The sequence below is a fragment of the Patagioenas fasciata genome, chromosome 1 (genome assembly GCF_037038585.1).
Source record: "Patagioenas fasciata isolate bPatFas1 chromosome 1, bPatFas1.hap1, whole genome shotgun sequence".
Lineage (NCBI taxonomy): Eukaryota > Metazoa > Chordata > Aves > Columbiformes > Columbidae > Patagioenas > Patagioenas fasciata.
Genome location: NC_092520.1, coordinates 93,581,971 through 93,600,344, shown reverse-complemented (window position 1 = coordinate 93,600,344; position 18,374 = coordinate 93,581,971). Strand labels below are relative to the sequence as shown.

Here is an 18,374-nt window from a genome sequence, read left to right as displayed (position 1 = left end):
CAGTAGGGAAGCATTTGCTCCCTAGTGAATGCTCACTTTTGGCTATGTTGGCATGACCACAGCAGAGAGGATTCAGCTGCTTTGCTCACTGGGTGTAAGTGGGTTTTGGTTACTTTCACTTTCCCTCTTGAGAGCCAGTGCAGCTAAACGCTTTTCGGAGATACAACTAAACTTCCCTTGCCTTCAAACTGCACACACAATGCATATTATAAAAAGACTCAGCTGCACTAAGAGGAGCATCTCCTACAATAACAACCAACAAATATTTAAGAATATATCAGATTATCTTTCAAAAATGACAGATAGCTTTGGGAATTCTAATGTTCCAAGAAAACTGGAACTCTTCCATTCCTTGCAGAGCATAAGGTATGCACAAAACAAATTGCCACTGAACAATCTGTCTTGTCTTATACAAGCACTCTGTAATTTTTTGGGGAACAACCCCACTGCCATTTTCCTCCTCTTGCTTTTATCCCACCTAGCTTCTTGTTTCTCTTATCATATGTTCTTTTTTTATTCCTCTCTCCCAGTTACACTAGTCCACTTATACGACTGGGTAATGAACCACCTCAGGGAGCTGATCCAAAATAAAAATAATTTTTAGATTTTATTTTTAACCTGGATAAATTCCTTGATCTTTCTCATAATGCAACGGAGCAAAAAATACTTACCAGACTAACAGAAGGAGGTAAATGCCAGTGTGGGAATGAGTTACCAGGGTTGCTCACACTGCCTGTGTTGTTTATATACGCTTCTGAAACTAATGGAAATACTCTGGCGAAACCCAACATTTCCAAAGAACAACTACTGACAAAAGAGACCGTGACCATCAGCTCTTTATTGTTCTCTATAAAATAGAGCCTTTTACACTGTAGGACACAATCTGTTAAAAAACTATATCAGCTGCTTCACTTCTTCAGTGAAAAACCCTATGAAACTCACAGCTTTCACTGGAAAAAGACTCAACGTCAACTTTCAGTTATGACTACTGACAAACAAAACCAAACAGCACCCTAAAAATAATTCAGAAGGTTACCACTTGCACCAACTTTAGCTTAGACTTCTTGCCTGTGTGCAAGAACATTGTGTTGTGTTAGCACAAGTAAGGCAATGATCAGCTGCCAGGAAAGGACATACTGGTATTGAAAAGAACAACGCAGTCGTGGATTTAACTGCACGTGCATTCGTCACCCTTTTAAATATGTAATTAGGCACCCTGCAAGAAGTAGTTAAGGTTTTAAGCTTCCAATTAGAGGTCATTACGTTCACAACTACCCACCTCCCTACAACAGACTGTGGAATTCCCATCCCGCCCCTAAAACCCAACCAAACTTCCCCACAGGCTGCCACTTCCCTCCCGCACAGCCAGACCGAACCTGGTACCGAGAGGAGCGGCCAAGCCCGCCCCCTCCCCCCGCCACGGAGCCGCCGCTGCCCCCCGGCGGTCCCGCTTCCCCCGGCCCGCAGCTGCTGGGGTGACTCCAGGCTCCTCTCCCCGGCGAAGCGACCCAAACAGAGGGCGCCAGGGGCCGGGTGAGGGCACAGCCGGGGACGGCGAGAGGGAAGTCTGAGGCAACGGGGGGAGGGGTGAGGGGGCACTGGTTTATTTTAGGCGAAGGGCTCAGGAGCCCGCCCTCCCTAACACTTGGCCGACAACTTCGTACACCCGGAGAGCCAAGGCGTCGCCCCCGGCCCGCGCAGACGCCGTTCCCCGCCTTCACCGAGGGAAAGCACAGAGCTCTATCAGCGGCGGCCGCAGCAGCTCCCGCCTCCCTAGAGCGCCAGACCCCAGCCGCCGCGAGCCTCGCACGGGCGCCCACGCTGCCCCACAGCGCCAGCCCCGCCGCGGGGGAGGGAGTTCGTCCCCTCAGGGGCCCTCGCCCGCTCGCCCCGCGCCACTCACCGCGCTGAGGCGGATTCCGCCCTGTGTTTTCGCCGCCATCTTTTGTGCCGCAGCGAGCGCCGGGGCGGGAAGGGCGGGGGGAACGGCCGGGGAGCTCCCAGTGCCTTCACTTCCGCCTCGCCCCCTCCCCGCGCGCCTCCAGCCCCGAGCTCGCCCGCTCCCGGGGAGAGGCGGGGCCTCGGCGCACAGGCCACGCCCTCTCCCCACGGGCGGGGCAGCGCTGCGGGGAGGGCGGTGGCCCCTGGCCCAGGGGCGGGCACTGGGGCGGGGCCGGGAGCTGTTGCCCAGCCGCCGGCTCTGAGGCAGCGGGGTAGGCGGGGCCGGGCCGGGCAGGGCCAGCCTGGCGGCGGCGTCCCAACCGTTCCCCTTCTACGGTACAAACGCCGTCGTCCTGCGCGCCGGAGAGTGGCGGGGAGGAGCGGCGTAGCGTGGGGGCGGGTCACAGTCACCGCGGGGGGCAGAGCTCCCGCCAGCAGCGGAGGGGCTGCGGCTCCGCGCTCCCTCTGCTGACGGTGGGGCGAGACTGCTCCGCTTCTGGCGGGATCGCGGGCGTTATGCTGGTCTTCCGGCGGCATCAGCGCTCAAGTGATTAATTGGCACGGAATTTAAATGATCGACACGGAGCAACGCGGAAGGGCGTCGGTACCAGCCGCTGCCTGCCTGGGCGGCGCGCCCCGGAACGCGAGGTTGGGCCGAGAGGTCGGTCAGGGGCCTGGGCTGCCCTCCCGCCCCGGAGGCCGGGGGCACTGGCACAGCCGTGGATGGCCCCGCCCTGGGGGCAGCGTGAGGCCGAAGGGCAGTGCCGGTGTTTGCTGCGAGCGTTTTCATCGCAGGAATTGGGAAAGTGAGAAGGAGCCTGAATAGGCAGGTTTACCTCTGTAGAGCTGCGTACAAATAGCACGCATTCTGCAGGAGGAGTAGAGGCCATAGTTCATGTTTCACGTGCTGTTTACTTGCAGAACTTAGCTCCTCAGGTGTTTCATTGCATTTCATAGAATCATAGAACAGTTTGGGTTGCAAGGGACCTTCAAAGCTCATCTAGTCCAACCCCGCTGCAGTGAGCATGGACATCTTTGATCAGGTTGCTCAGATCCCATCCAACCTGGCCTGGAGTGTCTCCAGGTATGAGGCATCTACCACCTCTCAGGGCAACCTGTGCCAGTGTTTCACTACCCTCATTGTAAACAAATTTTTCCTCATATCTAGCCTGAATCTCCCTTTCTTTAGTTTAACACCATTACCCCTTGTCCTGTTGTAACAGGCCCTGCTAAAAAGTATGTCCCCATCTTTCTCCTGGCCCCTTTTAATTACTGAAAGGCCACAGTAACAGCTGAGGCACATTTTGAGCTGTGCGTGTGTAAGAGCTGATCTGAAGAACAGTATTTGCCTGAACATCACCATCAGGGACTTGGAGAACGGATGCTCTGATAGAATTGTACAAGCACTTGGAGAGAGGCTTGAGGAAAAGAATTGTGTTGTACAGGTCTCTCTGACCTGTGGCTACAGGTAACAATAGCTGCTTTCCAGAAGATGGATTTCACCTGTTGCTTCAGCCGAACTTGCCCCTGCCTCCTCCCTGTTACTAAGGCCAACAAAGAAGGGCATGCACAGAGGCTCACAGAGGGTCTTGAGGTCACCCAACGGACCAGTAAGAGACCCCCTGAATGTGAGGCCACGCAGGCGCAGACAGGTTCTGGTAAGCAACGTGGGGACTCTCTGGGCCTGCGCAGTTAAGCCTGGATTGCAAAACAAAGGTGGAGATTGGCCTCAATCCATGGGAACAAGGTGGGTTGAAGAAGCATAAAAGATGATTCCCAACTGCACATCGCTGAGATCTCCCCACCAAAGGATCACGGATCACAACGAGGACTGGCAGGACACTGTTCAGGACCTGAGACCTTCGGGACTCGTTTGGTGGTAGCCAACCTTCTTTCCCCCTTTTCTTTTTTCTTTCCTTTTTCTCCACTTTCTCTATCACATGCCACTTTACAGACAAAATAATAAAGTAACACTGTTTGATTGAATTATAACCCCTTGGTATTTTGGTTGCCTTAATTTTGTGCTTCGAGATCAAGGTAAACGAATCATCACGAGTCCATCACCAAATGGACCATGACCATTACTTACCTTAAATCCAGATTATCAGTTTTCTTCCCAGAGGACTTTAAAAACCCAACTGCTTTACATGCATTTATAGCTGGGAAGCTCCCTGGTGCCTATTACAAGCTTGGTATGTGCTACTCTACACCTCCATTTGTTGCCAACATAATTTTTCATTCTGTAATCTCAGATTTCTACAGCTGGAGGGGAGCTGTGATTTTGGTGGTGGACAGATAGGAAAAAAAAAAAAAAACAACATCAAAACAACAAGCTAAACATCCAGAAATGTAGGTACACAGGGCAAGATTAAATAAAAAGTCGGAGATAATTCATGGTGACTGAACCCTTACAGGTCACTTACTCTTCACTAGAGGAGCAGCCTTGAACAGACATTGAGGAAAATGCATTCCCCTGCTATCTTCAACAAAAGCCTTATTCTTTCCCCACCCCGTCCTCCCCCAAGGTGGGCCCTCACAACCCTGCCCACCAACATAAATGTGACTAATGACAGTATTGGGGTTGCAAGGAATGCATCATGCCTGCATAGATGCCTCTGCTCAGGCAATTATCATGGAAAACATACCTCAGCCTCTCTCTGGAAGCACCGTCAGTTTTGATCAATCATTTTTTTTCCCATCTACCTGCTTGCTCCATTCCTTTGATCTGTTTGCAGAAATGGGATCTCATTACTTGATCTGCTGAGCAATCACTGTTGCCCTTGGCCTCACCTCAAGCTCTGGGAGCTGATCACCAGTAGGGGAGCTGCACTGGGACAGTAATTGCAAAAGATGGAGGTTTGCTGTTACTGCCAAATGCCAATGGCCAACCCTGCTGTTCTTGAAGAAGACACTCGAGAGGATTTCAGTGCTTTAGTATTACTAGCTGCTAAGCTACAGTTATTTCCCTGCATACATACACCACATATCAGTGATTTTCAACATATGCAGTGTAATCAAACATCAACCTAAATGATTCTATGATTAGCATCTTCTGAGGTGCAAGGTACATCACTCAACGTTACAAAAGGTAAGACTACAGAGAAAGGATAAAATCTGGAAAGCAGCTTTCACAAAGTCATCAAAACCATACTTCTCTGGGCCTTAGATTTTCAAGCTTGGTTGTAGGAAAGAGTTTTCTTCCAAACGAAAAGGCAGCACTTGCAGGGCATTTGCGCTGAACATATGAAAGTGTACAATCTGAAGCCTGGAAAGCTCTGGCACACGGAGACAGTGTTATCCAACAGCAGCCCCTAATTTCCCAGGGAGAGGTGCTCCCTCTGTACCGGCGCTCAGTGCCTGCCAGTCCATCAATAATCCCCTGATGCTGCAGCAGCAGCTTCCTCCATCTGTTCCACGCAGTTCTTCCAGACACACAAATCCTGAAAACTTGTCCCACAGGACTGGGATCCCAGGGCGGAAAGTTCAGGAATGCAAAACAGGGACGTACAGACTGCAGCAGCAGGGGCTCGTGATGAGAGGATTAGGGGGGTGGTGGTGGTGTCTTTCCCTAGGCAAGAGTAAGGGTTAGCACAGACTAGCACTGAGCCAATGCTGCTGGGATCCAAACTGAGGTCTATAGAATTGTGTACAGAGCCCTCACCCATTGAAATTGCATTTGAGAGCTTTTACAGAATCAGGTAAAGTTGGCGCGTGAGCAGTAAAGGTAGTCTGAAAAATGAGAATTGCATTTGAAAAGGTATTTCAAAATAACATTTAATGTTAACTACAAGAATTACATTCAAACATAGTATTGAATACACTTAACCATCACTTAATGCTCCATATTTCAAGTTCTGCTGTTTTTCGGCAGTTACCTTGATTGCACCTAATATTTTTATCCCTTCAGAAAAATGAAATCCTTTTGAATATTTAAATATGTCTCCATGTATCATGCATGATTGCTATGCCATCTCAAAGCTGAAGTATCCAAAAGAGAAAGCCAAGCTTGCTTATTCTGAAAACAAGCACAGCAAAGCAAGAAAATTTTCTCTCCTGTTCATGATACTGAGTTCTAGGCAAAAGTTTTTCAGATTCATCTACAATTAAGTTATTCTGCTTTGGCAGTACCAGTGTTAGAGCAGTACAACCCTCCTTTATGTGGATTTAACAGCAGTAGCATAAGAAGTAAAATGACTACAGTTATTCCCATATAGAAAAATAATAAAGTTACATTGTTAGAGATACCTTTAGGCCTATGTAGCTGTGCCACTCCACCACCCAGGTAAGACTTTTTTAGTTAGAGGCTTTTCCTCCTTATTTAAACCCTATTTATAATGATAGATCTGCTTATATACTAAATTTTAAATAACTTTTCTTATTAAGAATTAGATTATGCTTCAGTGAAAGGATTCTGCAAGTTGCAAATATTTGAGGCCATTTAAAGCAGCTGTCTGCAGAACTACAGGACAAAGGTAAATGTATGTAAAAAGGCAGGAGTTAGAAGCAAGTGGTATTTTTGCAGAAGGTAATATCATCTTAGAATTTAGTTAGAGAGTTATACAGACCAGGTCACAGCTTCCCTTTTTAAAGTTCACGACCACAGCTGGGGAGAACTGACAGATGTTCGATCCCCTGCACATCTGAAGTACAGGCAGTCAGAACGGGACATTTCCTTCCATGGGGAGGGATGACAAAACCCTCCATCTAACTTACTGGTTCACCACCACCAGTGAGTGAGGAAACTATGTGAAAACACAGGTTTGTAGCTTATGGGAGAATTTAAAACAAAGGTTTGATGGCAAAAAGTTGTCTTAGATTTTAATGGCCCATTTAAGAGCGTCTCATCAGGATTTTAAGAGAAATACCCATGTACAGAATGTAACCACCAGAAAGCTGAAAGTAAAACTATCAAATCATCCTGAGTATTAGCAATTTTCTCTTCACAAATTATTAAAGATATGTAAGTAATAAACACAAACAGTTAAAAAATATCCTGCTCCAATTTTCAAATAATGGTTTAAAAGGATAATTTTACTTGTGCGCATTCCAATAGCAAAGATCAGTAATAAATTAATACAAATAATTCACATTCTTAGTGACTACACAATATTACACTTCCATCTATCACTTTCCTTTACTGCAAAAATGCACATAAGCTATTAAAATTTAGCATAAGCCTATTATAGTATTATCTTCGTAGAGCATTACAGCATTATCATAGTAAAGCATACTGTTCAGCGTTTTGTTATTTTAGTTTTTAATCCAAAGATGAAAACTTCTTATATCTAAAGGTAAAAAACACTGCAGAGTAGCCTTCTGTGCAAGTTTGGAAAAAAAATAAATCCCTGACCTCATAACCTGGTGACATTAAAGCATACATTTTCAATGTCCTTTTTTATTTAGCAAAAACAAGAGTGGTGAAGTCCAGTAACCAGCACATATACCTCAGTTGCGATATTCCAAATAACACAAGTAGCATGCACCGGTTTACAGGTATATCTTACAAAACCAATTTCTCTGGAGGTAAAGATATTTTAAAAAAAAAGAACGGGCAAAACTTTTCACCATGAAAAATATTATAAACTTCCCCTCCAAGACAAATCAGCACTGCAGATTCAGTCAGATAATCCACTAAACGTGAACACTCAATGGAGTCTACCTCCTCACTTAAAGTTCTACTAAGCCCTTTGTTGTACCTGTTGCTACAATGGTGCTTATCCACTGGCCATCAGCCATGTCCCTCAGACACGGACCTGTGCTGTTTGGTGGTAGAACTAATCCCTCTCTCCCAGATCCTGGGTGGTGCTAGAAGTGCAGTTCTGAAATCAGCTGCACCTTGAACGTTACTGTAGTCATGGCACTGTGATGACCTCCCTACCTCTTTTAACACCTGGCAACAGCCAAATACATTCATTTGTATAAAAAGTGGTCTTTAAAAAAAAAATCCTTTCAATTAGGCTGCTGGTATACAGCAATTTATATTTTTATGGAATTGTCTTCATTTAGTTGCATGTCAGCAGTTGCAAAGTGACCCTAGTCACTGAAAGCAGAGTTTTTCAATTTAAAAAACTTAATTAGGATCCTTTTCGTCAATTGATTAAAATAAAACCCCCTCAAGTAATGTAAATTATAAAATGTTACTGTATAAGTTTGTATTTTATGCATGTGTTTGTCTTTTATTTAGGAATCACTAATCCTGAAGAATACTATTATAGTACAGAGTTGAAATTACAAACGTGGTAAGTCTGCAGTTATTTGCACAATGCTAAGACTTATAAAATAAGTCTGTTTGAAATTTAGATGATTTGTTTAGAAGTTTTTTAGGACAAGTTAAAGAAAGGAGAAGTAGAAGCTAGTTTCATCTCAGGCAATGGCTTATCTGCAAACTGATTGTACACATGCAATATTATCTTTTTCTTAAATTTACTTTCAGAACACAGTTCCAAAAGCAGTTGAAAATACTTACTTGAGAGGCTACCTGATAAATGGTAGAGTTGCTACTTTCACCAAGTCAAAAATATTCTTCCTTTATTTACAAAATATCTTTAATCCTTCACATTGAAAAAAAGTAAAAGAATACAGTAACTACGATAAATTACCACTAAACCATACTTTCCCCCCCTGCCCAGGAACTGAAGACTCCCGCTCTTTAACACCAGCTTAGAAGACCATTCCACAAAAGCAGGAAGAAAACCCAAAATGTAGTTTCAAAACCGGGGTAAAAAGAGAATAATTGCAGTAAACTTTTCCCTTTTTTTCCTGTTTATTCATCATGAGCCAAATGTCCGACGCGTAGCTTAACTTTCCATGTTTTCAAGGAAGTCACATTCAACACTCTCTTCAAGCTGTTGCAAGATCTTTATGCTGTTACTGTTCACATAGTCCACAGAGAGAGATGCAGCAGTGTGTGAATTCTGGGACTCGCTCCCATTTCCCGTGAATGCACAACACAGAGTCTTGAAGAAGGGCATAAGCTGGGTGATGCTCGATATGGAGCGGCAGTTCAAAAGAGGATGTTTGTGCTTCTTGGAAATTCCCTCAGTGTTGTTTGTTTCCTGTAAGCAAACAAATCGAGGTTTACTAAGGGTTTTGCATTAAACAAAATGTTGTTGTGGCTTGTCTGAGCCCTGTAGTATACACTTTTTCATAGTGAGAGATCTGCAGCCTACAACTGAATCACAATATAAATGGTATAGATGGTATCCTGAATTATTTCTGTGTTTGGATTAAAGGTTCCATTAAATGGAAGTGTCACAAGTTCAGAACAAAGCAAATTTGGACTAGCTTTCAGAATTAGATATCAAACAAAAATACAATAGAGAGATATCTTTGAGATTTTTCCTTTTCTGGAAGAATTAATATTAAACCTTAATGATAATTTAAAAGGCTACTATGGTAAACTTTTTTGGACAAAGTATGGCATGGTAATTTTTATAAATACCGATCCTGTCTAAGACAAATAGTTTTAACTGGGTGGTTGTGGGCACATTTAAGGGAACAATAGAAAAACTGCCTATTGTTCCCTCACTCAAAAGCAATCTGACATCTTCAACATATATATATATGAAAGCAGGCAGATCATTTTTAAAAGCCCCATGAATCTTACTAGCATATCTAAAAACCTCTTGCCTAACTTAAAATCTTGTCACTTGCTTATAAAAGTAAGTTAATGTATTAAAAAAAAAGATTCAAGTGAAGCATTCTTTCTTTACCCCATATTTCACCTTCAGCAAATCCATGATTCTTAGAACGTGTGGTTTGCATTCCTGATGATTTTCTACCAGATGAGAGGTCACAGTAGATGACTCTGTGTCCACCTCTGGGACAAATGCCCATTTGTACCTGAAACAAATGGATTACTTGATAAGAAGACAGGCAGAAAAAAATCCTTGTTTGCATTACACAGAATTTAGTAGAGCATGGGTTTGTTTACAGATAGAGCTGTCATAACTATCATTTTGTGCTATTACCAGAGCCAAACTTAATGATCAAGGTCATTACTATCATGTCAGTATTTAAATGCAACCAGCTTCAAAAAATTCCCAAGTGTGTGCAAAGGGAAAACAAAGAACAGTCTCCATGTTTCTCTTCTCCCAGTTTTTCCAAGTTAGAGAACCTCCTAATGAGGATGGTGAAATTCTCCTACACTGACAAGACCAATTGTTTTTACAAATATCTCAGATGACATTTGTCTGAGTATCAACATCTGTGCTTGTAAAAGGAACTGATGGCAAAATTAAGTTTAGAAGAAAATAGATCTGGAATTGCTTCAAAGGATAAGAATGGTAACAAGTTGGAGAACAGGCAAGTAATTAGAGGACTCACATTTGAAACAACTGCATCCTGTCAGGTGGAAATGAAAGTGCTGTGTCCAAAAACTTACAAGCTGATAAGTACAAGGACAGCTCATTCTGCTGTATATCAGATCCACTGCCATCACCTGAGGCTTTCTGTTTGCTTATTTTGCTGTTGCTCCTGTGTTAGTTACAATTAAGAAATGCACCATTAAAACATAAATGCACTAAATGTTTTTCATTCAAGAGAAATGTATACATTTACACAAATGAGCACTTACACCTGTGTGCAATAAAAACTATTGCTATTCTATATTAGCACTGTGATTACTATAAAAGCCTGTTAGAAGAAAAAGCAATCTGAAATACTCAGAAACGATGTCAACATGTTAAAATATTCAAATGCCGACTTAGCATCTCTTCTATTTTTGTATGCAACTGAGTAGTACTTATGTCTTTTGAACATATCACTGTTTTAGCTGCTGACAAAAATCCTAAATTGTGATTTATTAGTACTAGAAATACACAAGTTAAATAACAAAAAGTCCTGTTGTCTTCTCCCCATCCCAGAGAATTAAATACATAAAGATTTGCAGATACAGAACAAGCACAATTGTTACCAGCTTTCACAAATTCTCTATCAGACAAATGGTAATTCTTACTTCGATGGTTCATCTTCCTCAGTTAAATCTTCTTCCAGCTGTAGAAATGTCTGAATCTTTAAAGAAATAAATTATTTATGGGGATACTGAAACATTCATACAAATCAATCACAAAAAAGATATGTTTCACATAATATAAGGAATGACAGACTCTCAGTTTACCTGTATGTCTTGCAATGAATTAACAAATCATGCAAGAGATTACACTGGCAACAACAACAAAATGAATCAAAAAGGTATTTACTAATTACAATGCTATTTTTTTCCCAAATTACCAGACTAACGTGAAACTATGAAAACATTTCCTTTTTCAAACAGCAGGTGTATTTGGGAGGAAGAAAAATGTGAAAAGGAAAAAAACACACACTAATTAGTTTCAAATTACTACTTATTCCTTACCAATTCAGTTACCATAATTGGCCACAACGAGGTTAGATGCTGAGGGGAAATCCTTAACAAAAGAACTCTGAAGAAGAGAAACATCTGTGCAGCAACTATAGAAGTCTGCCCAACACGGAGGTTCTCAGTCAGACGTTCTGAAATAAACATTAAAAATATAGTACTATTTTCCTGAATGTGTTGTTTTTAGAAATAAAAAAAATGTAGAAGGTCGCAAAACAAAATTTGTGCTTTATCATCAGTTTTATGTTGAGTCCCTTGCACTCTATTAACAAAATTCAGATTCAGAAAGAGTCTGAAGACATGATAGCTTTACACTGGACAAAATTTTGTCAAAACTGACATTTAAGGAGAACACCAACAGCCCAAGAGTGGCTGGAAGATTTCCATCGGATAATCATGTTTCCAGGTATATTTCCAGACCAAAGGCTTTGGAACCCAGATTCCTGTCACCCTCTGAGATCATTTATTTGTTAGAATTCGGAGATCCACAGCATAATAAATTTTGTAAAAACTTTTAACAAATGAAAGTACGTGTTGGAAAAGAGCTGACATTCCTTTCTTACACAATTTATGTATGTGTTACAGCTGAAAAAAAAGGCAGGTGAAATTACAGTCTTACCTTGTATTAAGGGAAGATAGAGATGATACTGATCAATCTCTCCACTGAAGACAGCGAAAGCTTGCCGCTTTAACAACATCGCTTTTTGCTCAAAGCTTGGGTACAGTTTTAAGGCGCTGCTCTGCATATCTATAACAGAGATAAGAATTACCTGCCATGTAAACACTTCTTGGGATTTGGGCTGAAAATAATTCTTATATCATGAAATCTTTTAAAATGAAAACTTCTCCTTGGGTCTACTGATTAGTGAATTAGTTCTTGCATTGTAAAACTTCAGCTACTCTTTTAGAAGATCTGAAAAAGAGACTGAAGCTGTTTTCTCTTTTGAAGCTCTAGGCAAACATAACGGGTCCCATCCCACCCTTTTCCCCAGTACTTATTTGTCTATACTCTCCTCAAGCTTGAATTAGAGGTCAAAGCATATTGCTCAAAGGTTTGCTGTACTAGTGCACCACAATCCTACAGCTCGTAAGAGGCTAATAATATTAGAAACTAATTACAAGGACATGTCACAAAGATATGTCTCAAAACTTGCCATAAAAAGCCTAACTGCAAGGATACGTAATGTCTCAGCCAACCTTGCCTAACCCTGCTAAATGGAACAAAGGCAGAGCCTTGCAACAGTACTGAGATCTTGTACCACTGCAAGCTGTGGCCTGCAAGATGCGACTTGCTCCAAACTTAGCAAAGCCCACCTACCAGCGCTGCAAAAATGGTCTGTCAGCAGAGGCAGAAAGTGAGGAAGTCAAGAGTGAACTCGAGACCAAACTCAAAACCAGCTATGTTACCAGCTTTATCAGCTGTCTGCAAAAACAGGCCTGGTACATGACAACCAGCTCTCCTGAACTGCTATAAAAGAGCAGCAAGCCCTGTTGACTGTGTGCTTTCACCACTGGTGGTATGCACTCACCACCAGTGACACCTGGACACCTAGAAGACCACATGCCAGTTGACGGGATGCTGTTGAACCTCATGTGATCATCATGGTGGTGAATCTATCTTGCTTATTCTTCCAAACACTTGCTTTGATTTTCCACCAACACTTCCTGCTTCCACTTATGCTACCAGTCAATAAAAGATGACCTGATTGACAGCATTTGACCTTGTTTGTGTCTTAATATCACTCTTGGGATCAAAATGATCCCCTATTCTGAATCTGGCGGTGGATCGGGACCCCACACAGCTAGATGCCAGGACACAGACACCTGCAAAGCCAGCCAAAGTCTCCACAGGAACAGCTGCAAAAAGCCACACTTCAGCAATTTAAAATTATGGCAAAATGTGAATGTGATAGGCCAACACTAGCACCTCTAAACCAAAAATACTTATGGTGTGCTTTACACAAGACCAAAATACAGAATTAACTTAGCACAGCTTTTAATTAGTTAACAGTATAGTAGAAATAAGTTATCAGCAGCTGATACTTACTCATCAAATCTTTAAACATAGTTTTCTCATGTGTTAGAAGATGATCAATAATGGATCTCCAACTGAATAAGATACAGAAAGAAATAGATAACCAGTTAGGCAACCAGAGAAAGCTTTGTGTAGATTCACACCTCAAAAGATTTTGGTCAAATATTCTGTACAAGGAAACAGTTTCTAAATTGTATTCAATATGCAGTCTTATCTGGTTTAACATATACTGCATTCTAGGTTCTCCAGCTCTACTGTGTGCAGCTCCCTAATCATGAAGGGCAGTATCAGCATAAGACAAGTTTAATCTTATGCACTATAATGAAAACTTAAGTGCTCATAATGCATTTAGTAGAATTAGTGGTTGAGACCCATTTTTAACATTACATTCTGCAAGGCAATACTAAACATAATTTTCTTCCCAATATTAGTCATTCTCCTTTAAAGCCTTTCTTTGCAAATTCAGAATAGAATCTTAGAGTGCTACAATCTCATGTCTTACTGAGTGCATGAAGTGTCCATCTGGAAAAAAGCTGGATCCATATACAACTCTAGAACTTCTTTCTTCCAGGCTCGCTTGGTATAGGCATATCCACTCAACGAGCTGAGCAACTGAGCACCAGCACGAAAACTAGGAATATTGTAGGCACTGGGGGAAGAGAACAATAATGATAAATATATATATATACACACATATATATTTAAAGTCAAGTTTACGTAACCAGAGAATAAACTCCAGGGTTCCCCAGAACTTATGTGTCAGTTCTCATGTCATCATCACCTGAATAAAAATCTCACACTTGAGACTTTTCCTCCTTGTGCTGCCCCACCATCCCATTCCAAATTTGGACATCATGCTCTGCAAGGCACAGTAGAGAAGGAATGTTGGGCTCAAGACAAAGGGACCTGCCATGAACTAATGCTTGTCCTCTGACACCTGAGTTTCACTGAGGACACAGATGCCAAACAGTGCCATGCTATGAGCCCTTGCTCAGGTAACTGCTTTGCCCAAGGCTGAACAAACGTTTCAAGCTGGGGAGGTGATGCTCAGACTGACAGGAAGATGACTTTTGGTTGAGAAGGGATGCTGTCAAGGTCTTCTGTTGTGAGCTGGCACCACAACTTCACAGAAGGCTTCAGCAGCCCCTGTGTTTTCAAGGTGGGTGAGGGGAGGCTACTGCCTTTTTGTTGAGCCCTGCAACCAAACTCCTGCCAATCTGGGGAGGGCAGTGGCATGAAGACAGTCTTGGAGTTTATAGTCCAACCACTGAGCAGCATGTATGAGTGACATGAAAATCATACAGCCCATCTATGGGCCTGATGAGGGCTCCACATTCTTAACCAGTGATCATCTTGTTATGGTTATGACTACACAGATCACAAGAACTGCTGGCCTTGCCAGGCCAACACTGGAGAACCATCAGGGGACATCTCTAGGCATCTAAGCAACTTCATCAGGACTCTGATACCCATGTCTTTTGAACCATCAGTCTCAGACCAGAGAGCATAGTAGTATTTTTTGCAAGAAATAAAAAGCTGGCTGACTCCTGGTGTTCAGATTTCCACTTGCATTGCAGAAGTCATAATTTAGCCCCTGCCTCAGTTCACAGGGACATCCTGACAGCAGTGGTGTCCATGACAATTTTAACTATTTCCACATATGGGGTAGAGGTGGAACGAGTGTTTGGCGTGCAGCCATTGGCTTGTGGCATGCCAAGCACAGCACTATGATGCCAGCGTTTCCAGGAACAGTTTCAGGGGTGGCTGTTTGCAGGGTTTTCCATATCTGCTGCAAATAGTGAGGGTACCGCATGCATGTGCACGATGCTATATGCCCTGGTCAACAAGAGTGACATACACTCCATACATCAAGAATCTGACTGACTTGGTTAGGGGTGAAGTAGGCAGAAAACATTGCAACAGATAAAATGGAAAATGCACAGATATAATGAATAGAAAATAATAGCTTCTCCAAATTTCTCTGCATCATTTTTAATACATCCCCCTTGAGAGGGAGCAGGGAAATGTCTTCAAACTCTGCTGCCCCCTGAGTCTTGCCGGCTTTAATGCTCACTTTCCAGTGACACTCAACCCATCATGCCTTTTAGGTATGTCTGGTTATATCTTCCCTGACTCTCTATACCAGGGGTGTCAAACTCATTTTCAGTGAGGGCCACATCAGCCTCACAGTTGCCTTCAAAGGGCCGAATGTAATTTTAGGAATGTATACATGTATATATTATTACATGTGTAACTACTCCTGCATTTATACATTCCTAAATACATTAATATTCATTTATACGTATAAAAGTATACATTATTAGATGTGTAACTACTCCTACATTTACACATTCCTAAAATTACATTCGGCCCTTTGAAGGCAACTGCGAGACTGATGTGGCCGCCAGTGAAAATGAGTTTGATGCCCCTGCTCTGTACCATTTTTTGCTCTTTATACTGGCAGGTGGTTTTGACTGTGAGCTAAGTAATGCTCAAGACAATCCCCACTCCCCTGCAAGCTGTGGCTGATGGTCTCCCACACCTCAGTATAGATTGGTCTGGTCAGAAAAATGTAGTAGCCAAAAGGCAGCAGCCAGGAGGAGGTAAAGCTGGATACCTGCTACAGCAGCAGCAGCTGCAACTCAGGAAAATGGAACTGGTGGTGAGTAGAGAAGGGAAGGGTTGCTTCCTGACACTTGGCAGAGAGCTGCTAGAAAAAGGAGTATTTGCTTTCTAAGAAATCTGTGAATAGCACTGGGAGAAAAGCGGGGAGAGATGCTTGAGGAACCAGGACCAACTGATAAGGCCCTGGAAGATGGAAAGGAAACCCTCCTTCCTCCTGTTCCTGTGGGGAAAAAAGGTTAAACTGTTCAGATGAGAGAGAATGTCATCCATCTCTCCCACAACTATGCTTTTAGCTGAAAAACTAGGCAGCGTATAGGAAGATATTGTACTCTTCTTACATTATGATAGGTCTTGTGAGCTGCCTAGTGCTCTGCTGCCCCATCCCACAGCCTCTCTCCATTACCTAACATATACACAAAGGGAAGCTTTAAGTAAAGGCCAAAAACCCAGATGGATGCAACACCCACAGCTAAGCAGAAACTGCTGTCACAAAGCTCACACAACAAAAGGTTTCAGTTCCTGGGGGAAATACAACTTAGAATGCAAAAAGAGGAGAGGACAAACAGAAGAAAAAGCCTTACAGTGTGCTAAAAAGGTCTTACAGTGTGCTAGAAAAAAAATAAGACTTAAGAAAAATCACATGTGCAGAGAGAGAAGTCACCTGTGGTTGCGTAGATAAGGAAATACATAATAAAGCAAACGTGAAATCAATGGCACAGCTTTCTCCTTCTCATCGCTCCGGTAAACCATGTCCAAAAGAGAAGCAAGAACCTTAAAAATAAAAAGAATGTCTCTTTAAACCTCAAGCTGGTATTTGGGGAAAGCATGCCATATTTCAGGATAGAATGTATATGCACATGGGATGCCTCAATAAAGATTTAAGCTATCATTTAATCCACCAGGAAAACCTAATGTATTCTTCTGCTCAATAATGTCAATAAACAACCACCCCCCAGGTGAGAGAAGCAACTCCAAAACTGGTTCCTACTTACTTCTGCAAGGAGAGAAAGAGCTTGGACACTGTATATTGAAGGAGCAGAGGCAGAAACCATTGAAGACGGTGCCACTGATGCATCTAAAAGAGGAAAAATCATTTAGTTTTCCATTCAGACATGTTTAAATTTTGCTATTTCCTAATTTTCTTCCCAAACAGAACTGTTATTTGCAAATTGCTAGTACAGTGAAATTCTTCTGTGCATGTTGCCATAATGACATATGTCATGCCCCATGCTGTCCTGTCCCATGTATTGCATGCACCCGCAGTAAGTTTTCCTCTGTATTATATACAATCTGCAGATATTTACCCAATTTGCTTAGGCTGACATTGTTATTGGAGGATAATGCATTTTTTTTATTTTACTTTTTGTCTGTATTACTCTTGTCTCATGCAATCTACACATTATCAAACACCTTGTATTCTTCAATGACTTAAGCGGAAGAGACAACAAAAGAAGGTCATACAAAATCACATTACCATTCACATCTTCAATGTTGAAATCATCTGGTAGAATCTGAGGCTGAGCTTTCACTTCTAAGTTCCGGCTCAGCCAGCTAGTCTGTTCCAGAGAAGAACCAGCAACAGTCCCTACAGCCTCCAAGATTTTTTGGGTCACTTCCTGTAACATAACCAGATAAGGTGGTATCAGAATAAAGCTATCATCAGTTGGCCAATCCAACAAAGTCATTTTTATATGGTACACGTCAGAAGGATCAGAAGTAGGCACTTTTATCTCTTCAAAACATAAATGCTTCCCCAATTTAGCTGTCTGTGCTCTCAAGATAAGTAACTACTGTTCACTTCAAATAAGAACAGGCAAGAAAATGAGAAGCAGAAAAAACCTGAAGTTAGCTTAGGAGGTTTTAGTCTTGATTTTCAATGCAAGTCATAACCATCAACATAGTATCCATTTGGCATCTGTCCTACCAGGCTTTACACATTGGCTGTCATCTGTCAAACACATGATCTGAGTTGTTCAGCCCCTCAGAAAGGGTATACCAATGCCTTTGTTGTTTTGAACACTGTTCTTTTTTATTACTTTTATATCTGGAGAACATTAACTGAGGCAGAGCATTAAGCAAGGCAGGGTTTTATTTTATGGCAATCCATCCGTTCATATTTAGATCTTTCTACTAGGGGTAAGCAAGACATAGCATTGAACTATTTGCATAGTCACACTTCAGCATATTTAATTCCCAGTGAAATGAAAAGCTGGTTACTCTAATGAAACCAAACCCCAAATATCCAAAGCAAAGCAGAGGCCACTTATGAAGAGGCTATAAGATGGTAAGATGAAAAAATATCTTTTTATCATCATTGTCATTTTGCTGGCAAGTCTCTGAAACAGAAGGGGAGACCTAATTTCTCTGTTGGCGCACAAAAGTACTATAACCATAACACTGTTTCACCTCATACAT

General features: G+C 42.3%; 2 protein-coding genes across 7 annotated transcripts in view; both read right to left on the bottom strand.

Annotated features, from left to right (window-relative positions):
• Nucleotides 1–2,076, bottom strand: part of MORC3 (MORC family CW-type zinc finger 3) — a 30,562-nt gene extending 28,486 nt beyond the window's left edge. The window contains exon 1 of the mRNA XM_065862374.2: nucleotides 1,904–2,076. Coding sequence (XP_065718446.1) covers nucleotides 1,904–1,942 — 39 coding nt within the window. The 5' untranslated portion in view covers nucleotides 1,943–2,076. The remainder of the gene's footprint in view (nucleotides 1–1,903) is intronic.
• Nucleotides 2,077–5,684: 3,608 nt separating this feature from the next.
• DOP1B (DOP1 leucine zipper like protein B) overlaps nucleotides 5,685–18,374 on the bottom strand; it is a 51,302-nt gene continuing 38,612 nt past the window's right edge. For 5 of the 6 annotated variants that reach the window (XM_065862383.2, XM_065862390.2, XM_071810890.1 and 2 more), the window contains 11 exons: nucleotides 17,434–17,575; nucleotides 16,952–17,034; nucleotides 16,621–16,730; nucleotides 13,837–13,983; nucleotides 13,347–13,408; nucleotides 11,919–12,047; nucleotides 11,297–11,433; nucleotides 10,898–10,953; nucleotides 10,267–10,416; nucleotides 9,654–9,783; nucleotides 5,685–8,996 (listed from right to left, as the gene is read on the bottom strand). In XM_065862383.2, the coding sequence (XP_065718455.1) occupies nucleotides 8,739–8,996; nucleotides 9,654–9,783; nucleotides 10,267–10,416; nucleotides 10,898–10,953; nucleotides 11,297–11,433; nucleotides 11,919–12,047; nucleotides 13,347–13,408; nucleotides 13,837–13,983; nucleotides 16,621–16,730; nucleotides 16,952–17,034; nucleotides 17,434–17,575 (1,404 nt within the window). In that variant the 3' untranslated portion in view covers nucleotides 5,685–8,738. The remainder of the gene's footprint in view (nucleotides 8,997–9,653; nucleotides 9,784–10,266; nucleotides 10,417–10,897; nucleotides 10,954–11,296; nucleotides 11,434–11,918; nucleotides 12,048–13,346; nucleotides 13,409–13,836; nucleotides 13,984–16,620; nucleotides 16,731–16,951; nucleotides 17,035–17,433; nucleotides 17,576–18,374) is intronic. The other variant, XM_065862397.2, reaches the window with a different exon arrangement.